The 11,536-nt window shown below is 38.5% G+C and overlaps 1 protein-coding gene across 1 annotated transcript; it reads left to right on the forward strand.

Annotated features, from left to right (window-relative positions):
* The first annotated feature begins 1,985 nt into the window (after nucleotides 1–1,985).
* On the forward strand, nucleotides 1,986–6,418 carry LOC116331978 (cytosolic 5'-nucleotidase 1A-like). The gene is made up of 6 exons (XM_039603695.1): nucleotides 1,986–2,243; nucleotides 4,555–4,650; nucleotides 4,858–4,981; nucleotides 5,429–5,557; nucleotides 5,660–5,844; nucleotides 6,104–6,418. The coding sequence occupies exons 1-6, from the start codon at nucleotides 2,217–2,219 to the stop codon at nucleotides 6,416–6,418; spliced, it is 876 nt and encodes a 291-aa protein (XP_039459629.1). The 5' UTR covers nucleotides 1,986–2,216.
* The last annotated feature ends 5,118 nt before the right edge of the window (nucleotides 6,419–11,536 follow it).

Consider the following 11,536-nt stretch of genomic DNA (forward strand, 5'->3'; position numbering starts at 1 on the left):
CATGTAACAAAGTTCCTCACCAAACTCCTGTACTCCTCTTCTGAGATACACCCCATGATAGCTGTGTCAACCGCAAACTTCTGAAATTCAAGATTGAAGATTAAAGATCCTTTTTTTGTCACATGCATAGTTATACAAGTACAACATGCAGTGAAATGTGTCCTGACAAACTCCTTGACTGTGCAAAAATAGAGAACATTATATACATTAGTGAATTATATAAAAGACCACATTATATGTAGTAAGTAAGTGAATTATGTACATGTTCTGGTTTAGGACCTGGATGGCCTGGGGATAGAAGCTCCTCTTGAGTCTCTCTGTTCTTGCCCAGATGGTGCAGAACCTTCTGCCTGATTGCAGAAGGTCATGATGTTGAGAGAGGGCTTTAAGGAGGGGGGTGTCATGATGTCAGGGAGGGTGTGTGTGTGTGTTTGGGGGTGGGGGGGGGGGGGGTGGGTTGTGGGCTGGTCAAAGTGGGCTGGTTAAATAAGCTCTTGCTGGGAAACTCTCAGCCCAGACTCGATTCCCCATTCCCCTCATTCCCTTAAATCACCTGTATGCCCTCAAGTGGCAAAGCAGGCCGAACACCAATGCAGATATCATCATCCACAAAACTACACGACAGCTTCCTAGTGTCACAACAGATACACTTGAAATTAGGGCTGCACGATTTTGCATAAAATGAGAATCACGATTTTTTTGCTTAGAATTGAGATCACGATTCTCTCACGATTTTCTTTTCCAATATAAATATTTATTGCACTTAGTAACTGCACATCAACTTCGTAACAGTTGAGACTGAGCATAAAAACAACAAATGTCTCACTTGTCTACTCTTACATACAAAACCTTAAAATACTTTTAACAATAACATTTTGAACAGTATTCTTTCCGTGTTTAAGGTGATGAGAGAGGTAGGTAATAGGTATGTTTCTAAAAATGTAAACCACAGTTATTAACAAAATATTACGCTTGACATGACAATATGATAGTTGACCATGGCAGGACCACAACAGAGAACATAGTCCTTTTTTTAATGCAGCCAGCTGCTTAAAGGTTTTTTGCCAAGAACACAAGTCGGTCAACATCCACCGTTGCTCGACACTGCGTGTATAGAGCAGGTAGTGCAACATTTGAAAAATAGTTGCGGGACGGCACTGTGTAGCGTTTGTCTAGAATGTTGATCATTTTGCTAAATCCCTTGTTTTGCACAGTGTTGATGGGAGCCATATCTTTAGCCAGGTGATAAGTGATAGCCTCCGTAATTTCTTTGTGCCTGCGGGAGTTCGATGGGTATGGGGAAGCGCTGTATAAGGTTCCCGTTATTGATGTTTGGGTGGTTGACCGGGACGGATTTTCTCCTGTCACTTTCTTTGCCTTTACAGCTTCGTCATATTGCACTTTATGGTGACGTTTAAGGTGGTTATACAAATTCGTAGTGTAAGCTTGCGGTGCTGCTACTATGGCAAAACACAGCTTGCAAATGATATCTTTTTGACTCTCATCGTCTGCTTTGAAACCAAAAAACTTCCACACGGAGGAATAAGAACCTTTTCTTGGAATTAATGTTACAGTGGGTTTGTCATTCTCACCGCCATCAGCGAGCTTTTCCTCTGCGCTCATTGTGTTTTCTCCCCTCAGGCAGTTTCTCTCAGGCGCTCTCCGTTGTTTTTCCCTGCCAGCTGGCTTCTGTATCACGTGGTATAAGGCTCCGCCCTTGTCATTTGTTGAGCAGGAAGCGTGAGCGCTTGTTTTCATGCAGATTGTCCCGGATCAAAATGCGGTACAATCGTCATCTTTTTTTTTTTTTTTTTTTTTTTTTAATCGTTGTCATTTGGAAATGAGATCGCACATAAGTATGAATTGAGATCACGATTTTCTAACGTTTAATTGTGCAGCCGTGCTTGAAATGTCTTAAGTGACCTGATTTAAGCAAGCAATAAACAAGGTGAAGTTGAAACTGGTTTTGTCATGTGAAGTGGGGCATGTGGGCGTGAAATGACCAGGACTGAGCAAACAGAGATGAAACAAATGACAAAATGGAGTTTTTAGACCACTGCAATGACAATAGCAATGAAATATGATATAGTGAAGCCTCATCCACTTTACATCTACTTTACATTTGGGTGTGATACTCTGAGAACAGCTCCTGTTCTGCAGTCAGCAAACAGAAGTAATACAAGTTCATTTCTAGCTGTGATCCTATTTTGAGAAACATGATGAGTGAGGGCAAAACTTCTACAGTAAGTCAATTTTTAATGTATTAATGTGTGCCCGTGTGTGGCGACTGTGTAGTAGTTTTAACAACTTAGAGAAGAGTATATGTTCTGCTGCTGCATGATGGTGTGTGTTTTCGCTTTATCATTTATTTAAACTGCAGAAAGCTGTGCGCTATTAACAAGAAAATACATCTTTAATAGCAGTTTTCAGGATTATTTCTGTAACACTGTCATCTTTTGAAATAGGGTGTAAAATTTTGTTAAGCATTCAAGAATAATAAAAAAGATACATCGCTATGAAGAGAGTCAGAATGGTTGTTACAGTTACAAACTAATGTAGTATACCCCTGTAAATGTCTTTTCTTTTCACAAATTAGGCAAATTTCTTTATTGTATTATACGGATAGGTGTTAAGTCACACAGCATTAATTTGAATATTAAATCATGACAAAATAAAATTGAATGCTCCAAAATAAAGAGTGGATTTGTGGAAATTGGCTGCAGAGGAGGTAAAAGTCTCTTGCTCGCACACAAAAAGAAGGTAAAAAAAAAATAGAAATATCATATTTTTTATAAGTTTAAAAAAATATAATTTTGGGGATATAAAAATTGAAAGAGCAATAAACTGTTGTTAGAGAAAATACAAATGTGTTACATCACTTTAAAAAATGTTTTAATTCATATATCAACTATAAAACAATTTATATTAACTTATTGCATCCAAAAACTTCTTGAACTTCATCACCAGAACCAATTTCAGTGTGTTTAAAATGATGATATTTTCTCAAAAATAATACAGTATTAGTCAAACCCAGTTTTCCATTTCTAACTTTGGGAAGAAAATTGCTACATAAATAATGTTTATTATTATTATTATTTAACTTGAAAGATTTTTTTTGTTCATGATTTTTTTTTTAAACTGATAAATGTCATTTAAATAAATTTCGAAATGTAATTATGTTGCACCAAAAGCTTCAGTTGATAAGAAATAGTTCTTGTAGTTGTTCAAAGATAATGGAATTGTCAAACCACTACAATGACGACAGTATTAAAATAAGATGTCATGAAGATTCACCCATGCTGCACATATGGGCTTCATACTTTACATTCAGGAATGTGATGATTAGAGGAGTAGGACTTTGCCTTTCTCCTTTCAAAACAAGTTGTGTGAATTTATTTTCTCATGGTAGCAAAGCTTGAATAACCCATTTTTCCTCATTTTTATATGAATCGGGTAGTGCAAGTTTAAAACATAAAAGTAGTGTTGGAACACATTGTGGCACAATACCTTTGTGAGCATGATTTAAACAGTCCCACATAGCAAGCAGGTCTGGCCTGGATCTGGTATCAAGCTGGCACTGCTGGTTGACTTCTGGCATGATAAGACGTATGTCATCCAGATATGGGCCAGGCCTGGCATAGATGGCACTGTCAATGTGATGGCATGCCATATCTGGCTCGATTGTGGTTTGGTTTATATGGCCCAGGCCCATAGAAAACAGGTCTGTCCCACTACAGTTTAAAAGTGATCGTAGTAAGCAAGTCTCAGTTTCAACCGTATAGAGAAGAATTCAAATTTCAGCTCTGATGGGTCAAGTTGCAGCAAAAAAGTAATTGCAGCTTTCTGCACCATCTTTTAAATGTCTTTATACTCTGTGGTGGGGCGTGGTCTGCCGTGCTGCTGCAGGGAAGGCGGACACACCTGAGTGGCATCCGCAATCACGCCTCGCCGACTTAAAAGCTGAACTAAGTCTTGCAATGTTTTTGTTGTTAGTAATGTGTGTTTGTGAACAGCAAACAAGTGTTAATAAAGAGATACTGGAAAGCATGTCATGAAAGTCTGTAGTGTGATGTTTATATACTCATCACCACAATATATGTATGTGTTAAATCATATCCTTCCTTGTGACTAAAACACAATTCTGAAGGATGATTTTCACTAACTCAGATTGATTCCTGTTAGGAAAAATTGTGGGAAACAGAAACAAAGTGGGAGAGTATAAAGAGTTATCACACCAGACTCAAGAGCAGAAGACAAAATTAAATGGCAATACTGGCAACTCACTGCTCAATGAATACATTTTCATGAAGGTCTTATAGGCAGAGAGAGATTAAAGGTTGAAAACTGATTCATGACATGTCCCCTCACAAGTACAGATAAAGCATTAAAACCATCAAGCAAGAAGTGCAAAAGAAATAGTGAGATAACATTCTGTATGAGTGCAGAGGTCAAATAAGAAAAATTGTTGACAATTTATCTTTAAACTATGCAAAAGAATATCTTTATTGAATTGTGGGAATGTTAAAAGCCTAAGAAAATTTTTTTCTCCTTCAGCCTGAACCAGAGATCCCTGTCACCATTGCCATGTCTTCAGGACTCCTCTTCAAGCAGGAACAGCAGGGCTATGGCCCTGCCTTCAACTTTGTCAAGGTCATATATTATGAGGGGAAAGCACACACACACACACGCACACACACACACACAATTGCATGTAGTGATTAGATGTTAATGACTGTGGAAGATGAGAATATACCACATAAGAAAAAGCACCACAGAAACCTGCACATAAATACTGCACTCACACAGTTACTCAACATTCACTCAGTTTTAATTTCTCTGGTTCTGTTTTGCTCTCAGGCTCTGAAGGCAGTCAATGCTGAACTCAGAAACCATTACCCTGAGAGTGAAGAGCTCTTTAAAGTCATACTCATCGATGACAGCTCATCATCAGACTTTCTCATGGATCACATCCGTGAACATGGTGAGTTTATGATACCTCCAAACACACTTACTATTATTTCAAATACATGTGTCTTATGAGGAAACTTCTTAATTTTGAGAAAATGGATAAATGGAAACAATTAGACTGAGACCGAGATAGTCTTTCCACTCGGATTCGGATTAACTCTTGTTTACCCCAATACTCTTTCTAAATCATTCAGGCTTCATTTGTACAGCACCCTTCATGCACTACAAAGTTTTACATAGATTAATGACAGGCTTACAATAAGACAACAAAACAACTAAAAAACAAAATCTAATAAAGTAGAATACGAATGAAAGTGTAAGTACTCTAAAGCAAGTTAATAAAAAAATAATAGATATAAGTAAGTAATAGTAACACTACTGCTAACACTACTCTGATGAATCTAAACAGTTTTGGTAAAACAGATTGTCCAGCAGGCTTTTCATTCATTCTTGTGTGCAGGGCTGGAAGAACTTATCACTCTGTTATCTGTGACTGAAGATCAGCTTGTGAGTGAGTTAAAAGGAAACAAAACCCACCTGTACCTGTCTGATGAACCAGGGCTGAAGGTTCAGGAAGCAGTGAATGAAGGTAAAAGTGTTAAATGTGGTGCTAACTTTAAGATGAATGCACTTTCTGCTCTTGTACATTGATGACTCTGTGTGTTACTGTGAATGAATGTCCCTGCATCAGGTATAGCTGCTGCTATCATGTTCACCCCAACAAACATCATCACAGTGTCTGAGAATCAGCTGCATGTTGCCTTTGATGGCGACGCTGTCCTCTTCTCTAATGAGTCAGAGCTCGTGTTCAAGAGTGATGAACTACAAGGATACTTGAAGAATGAGAAGCAAAATGTTGAAATTCAAATGAACGAGGTATGAAAGATAGATGATAGAAACACATTCCATCTTCTTTTAATATTTTTCAAAAAAACAGCTCATTTAACTATATGGTTACAGTTATGTTGGCCTTCTGCACTGTCATAAGCAATATATATTTAATAATAGAAAAGAAAATCTTTGCTAATTACATTCAAATAAGCTGATATCAGCTAAATTATCCAAATGCACTTTCCTGCTTTGACCAGATTGTCATGTGTTGAGTCACTCCTCTTCTTCTCTTTTCTTTATTCAGGGACCATTCAAAGGATTCTTAGACGTTTTAATAAAACTGCAGAAAAAGTTGCATAATAAAGGCCTGTACAAGAAGTGTCCCATTCTGTACCTACCTGGTGACATCTCGAGGGCAGGCTGTGACGGCTACAGAGCTTTAAACACTCTGCACCGGTGGGGTCTGGAGCTTGATGAAGCTGTGTTTGTGGGAGGGGCTGACAAAGGTCCTAGCCTGCAGAGGATCAAACCTCACATCTTCTTTGATGACCAGCAGAGACATGTTGATGCTGCACTGGAGGTCGGCACAGTGGCATGTCTGGTGCTCTCACCAAACTAATAATAAATAGCAATCTGTTGATTGGATTTTATAACTGCTGGAAATATATGAACTTGAAAAGTATGTTTCCATAATGCTTTGTAAATGCAAATAAATTAACAAACAAACATCTTTATCTCATCTGTGGTCTGTTGTGTTTTTTTCTACAGTATCAGTGTTTTTATAAATTTTGAATTCTATCAAATGCTTCTTAGTAAATCAGCTGTTTGTGAAAATCAGCTGATGGTTTTCTTTTCACTGTTGAGTGAAAAGCAACAACTGAATCAGCAGATCAGACAGGCATGGCAGAAGTGTTGAAAGTATTTTTTGTGACATTATGTTCATAAAAAATATTTTATGTAAAAAAAAAGTCTTTACTATGTGATAGAGCTGCAATAGCAGACTTGGATTTCCTCACACAGAAACAATATTTCAGGATGAAGATGTAAAGTATTATTATTGAAATATGTGCTGTTAATCAAAAGAGAGTAAGTAAGGTTTATTTATTAAGCACTTTTCATAGACAAGGAGTCACAAAGCACTATACAGAAAGGGCTTAAATAAACAGAACTTCAGGTACTCAGATAGACAATAAAGACAATACAAAAGGTCAAATGTAAATTAGAGTTTAAGATTTTAAAAAAAGTCCATCTATGAGCCCATCTATTACAGTGGCTGTGATCAGAGTTACGTTACATCAAGTGAAATAGAGATGAATTTGAAGTTAAGCTGATGATGCTTAGATTCATTCACTGAATTCTACCTTCACACCAACTTTATAGTGTCTAGTAAAAAGACATAAACAGGCATAAAAAGATACAAAGGCATTAACAGTATACTGAGTATAGAGGATGGAAATCAGCAATGACAACTCATGAAAAGGTCAGAATGTCTGTACCTTTGCAACCTCTGAAGGTTTCTTGCTTTGGTAAGACAGACTGGATTGTTGATCTGCAGGACGGGCACCTCTATACAGGAAGTCTGGTTCAGCTCTTTTATTGAAGTCCAAGTGTATCCCCTGCTTTCCCTCATATGATAAACCCTGAGAAGCACTATAGGTCAGATCTTATCAGTCACACCATTTAGCAGCAGCTCCCCTCTTGATCGTTGCACTTGTTCACCTGGGATGATTTAAGAGGCCTGGACAGCAGGCACCAAGGGACTGTAACATTAGAAGGTGGAGTAGCCTGTAGGAGCTTTTTAAACTAAAACTACTTAATACACACACATTTATCCCTTTACCCTTTCATAAAGGACTAAGAATGTCCACAATTTAGATTTTAATTGCAGGAAATTTTGTTAGAAGCAATTTAGCAGGAGAAAAGCAAAAACAGAATTAAAAATAATAATCATCACAAAAAAATTAATCAATTGATAATCAAAATAAAAGCCTCTAAACCCAAACAGGAAGTTGGTAGTAGAAAATAGCGATGAGTGTCAAAATAAGGTGCAAGGAACTAAATAAAAGCATTTAGGGTTATTTACAACAGGATACATGCAGACTAAGACACATGGACTTGACTCAGGAACTGGGGGAAAAACAGGGGAAAACCAGACTTGGGAACATAGAAACAGAAACAGGAGACAAAAACATGGAGGGAGACATGGACATAACATAAGGAACATACAACGAGGACATGACAAACTCACACAGGAAATAGGGAATGATGCATCAACAGGAAAACATGACCATGACAGGATAAACATGAAGTCTAACTAAACTTAAAAGCATAACCAAGGCTAAACTTCATACTAATAGTAAAGGTAAAACTTAAACATTTCCCCCAAAACAGCAAAAGAAACTAAAATACAAAATAAACTCAAAATGCTGGGTCAATGACCCAGAACCCTGACAGGAGTGTTAAACACACTGCTCCACTCATCCCCCTTCATGATGTGGACCAAATGGAAGGCATTACAAAGGTCCTGTTTAGTGAAATTGGTGTCCCCTTGGAGTGGTTCAGAAGTGAAGGTGATGAGAGGTGAGGGGTATTTGTTTTTCACTGTGATTTCATTTAAACCTCTGTAATCAATACAGGGACACAGCGTCTTATCTTTTCTTGACCACAAAGAAGAAACCTGCGTCTACCAGGGAAGAGGAGGGATGGATGATGCCTGCTACCAAAGACTCTTGAATATATTTTTCCATAGCCTTCTCTTCCTCTCAGGCCATGACAGGCTGTAAAGGTAGTGGAGTTTCAGGGAGGACGTCTATGGCACAGTCATAGGGCCTACGAGGGGGGAGTGATATAGCCTAATCTTAATGAAAACTTCTTGAAGATCATAATACTCCTCTAGGACAGAAGACTGAACAAGGGGGTTCCGTGAGTGGAGTGGGTTAGTTGCTTGACTCTGTAGGCAGTGCAGATTGCAGGCAGTTAGCGAGTTAAAACAGATCTAACTCCTGATTTTGTTAACAGCCCAGTCGATGTGCAGAATATGGTTTTCCAACCCATTTGGCCAACCAGCCTCGGCGGCTGTCGTGCAAACACTCTTCCCATCGGCAAGCTCACTATGTAAGAGAGCTTAACGGCATCATCAGTGAAAGAGATAGGCAATTTGCTGAAAGTTAAGGAGCATTGTGAAAGGAACCCCCTACAACAAGCCAACTCACCATAGAAAGGCTCGGGTGCAAACAAAGTGGCCTGATCCATGGGAGTTCCATGTTGTAGAGGTTTCTGAAGGAGAGCATGCAGGATCTTAAGTGACCGGTGTGTAATGACCAGCAGTCATGAGGCAACTACAAGTAGGTTGAATAATAATCCTAAATCATGGCGCAGACACAAGATTAACACAAGGGAAAAATTTGAGAAACCGAGTGCATGAGAGCCAAAATACCACCACGAAGGCTTGTTTAGCCTGTTTAAGTCTAACACTCCTTTAAACCTCCATTCAGAACACTTTAGTCATATCTGTTTTCAAATGACTGTGATATAAACAATGAAACAACAATACAAAAAAGGAGAAAATGGACAACAATCAGACAAGTCCAGTCTGGAGGTGAAAAGTGGAGCTAACAGGCCACTGAGACAAAGCACAGAGAGACGAGACAGACATGGACACAAATGGAGAGACCAAAGGTATACGGAGACTGTCACGGCTCGCGAGATGAGCCGTGTGGAATTTAATGAGGATCTAAGATGCAGGCAGCTGAGATTCAGGAGAGTCATTATTGAGAAGGTGGTGATCCAAACAGAAACGGCAGAGAAGTGGAGGAAACTAAACAAAACCTAAACTGGAAAAAACTAACAAAACAAATCTGAAGCGCTAACTGGAGACCCGGGGAAATATAGAAACATGCAGGGAGAAACACAGGTTGACGCAGGAAATTAACGCAGACAAACCAGCAACAGGCAGGAGAACACACAGGGCTTAAATACACACAGCAGTAATCAAGGGATGAGAGACAGGAGGGGAACACACCTGGGAAAAATCAGAGCTGACGGGACAGGGGAAACGTAAACTGAACACACTCACATGAGACAGAGACCTTCAGAATAAAACAGGAAACTCACAGACACAGAGAACCAGACAAGACACTGAACTTAACAGACAGATTCACAAGCAGACAGTGTGACACAATAGACAGACAGACGGAACACAGAGAAGTGGGAGCAGGCAGGCATAAAACAAAACCCTAACAAATGGCAAACCTAAACAAAAGATATAACAGAATAAACAAGAACATAGAATAATATAAAGAAACACAAAACAACGAGTCGTCAGACTCAGGACCATGACAGAGACACTGAAGACAGAACATCGAGACGAGACAAAGACAGACCAGACACAAAAGGGGAACTGACAAAATAAAACGAGAAATCAAGATCTATAAATGACAGAATCAGAAGAACTAGAAAAGAACACATTCAGGAACAAGAACATAAAAGGTCTCACACTTAAAAGAACAAATAACAAGATGAGAACCACAACTCAAAATACTGGGTCAAAGAGTTGCAGCAGGAAGTATCGTAGCAATCTTGCAGTCATGCGGTAAAATGAAGAATTTGTTATCTATTTTCTCTCTCGCTTTAAGTGTGTGTAAAACAAAACCAAACAAAGAGACGTGTTTGCTTATAGAGTGGGAACAGGATCAGCTTCAGGTGAATTCAGAATAGTAATATTTTAGTCCACTTTGGCTTTTGATGTTTATCTAAATGTCAAACATATGAAATGTTCTTATTGGACATGTCTGTAAGGTTCATGAGTAAAATAATTTATGTACATCAGGGGATGAAAATGAAAAATAAAAGCTTTGCTCATGTTGAATAAGTATAACAAACAGCTAATGGTGTCTAATGTGATTTCACTGTAGGTGCAGCAGGTCTGCCATGGATTGCCACTTTATTGTTCGGCAGTGTTGGAGAGGCAGCAGGTGGGATGATCACAATTGCGTGTAACGTGACTGTGATATTTGAAGGTTAACACATTGAGTAAACACAAATTGGCCTACAAATGTTTCCTCCTGTGACAAATCTCAATATCCTGAATGAAAATTTATTCTTATATGGCAGATATGTTAGAAAGAGTCTTTTTTGTTTTGTTTTTAAAAACCAGGCTCTTCACTGATATACTGCTTGGTGCTTGTTTTCTGCAGTCCCACAATCTTATTGGAAGGTCAGACAATGCAAGGATTAGAGAAATGGCAAACAAAACAAAACAAAAACAAAACAAAACAAAAACAAAGAGCTTCATCACTGACTCTGTTATTCTCCATATTTCTGTTATTATCCTAAAGCTTATGACAGCACAATTAGAAAATGGCTGGAAGGGCTGCCATGAGAAGCCTCTTACCTTTCAAAAGAACAAAGCAGCACAGCTTTGCAAAGTTTCATCTAAACAAAAAAGCTTTTATGAATGTTTGACATGTAGTTATGTTTTTTGAAGCACTTTGTAACTTCTGGTAGCTGTTCAGACATAATTGTGACGTCACACCACTGCAGTGACAACAGCAAAGGAATGTGATGAAGCCTCACCCATGAATAGTCCTCCTTTACATTCAGGAACCAGATAAATAAAGCATTAGGGCCTTTTCTTTCTTACTTCAAAACAAGTTCTGTACATTGAATTTCTCAGGGCAGGTTAGTTTGAATGACCTGTTTTACCTTTTGTTATATGTTCTGTTTGCTTAGGAGGAAA

Source organism: Oreochromis aureus, linkage group 19 (genome assembly GCF_013358895.1).
Source record: "Oreochromis aureus strain Israel breed Guangdong linkage group 19, ZZ_aureus, whole genome shotgun sequence".
Classification (NCBI taxonomy): Eukaryota; Metazoa; Chordata; class Actinopteri; order Cichliformes; family Cichlidae; genus Oreochromis; species Oreochromis aureus.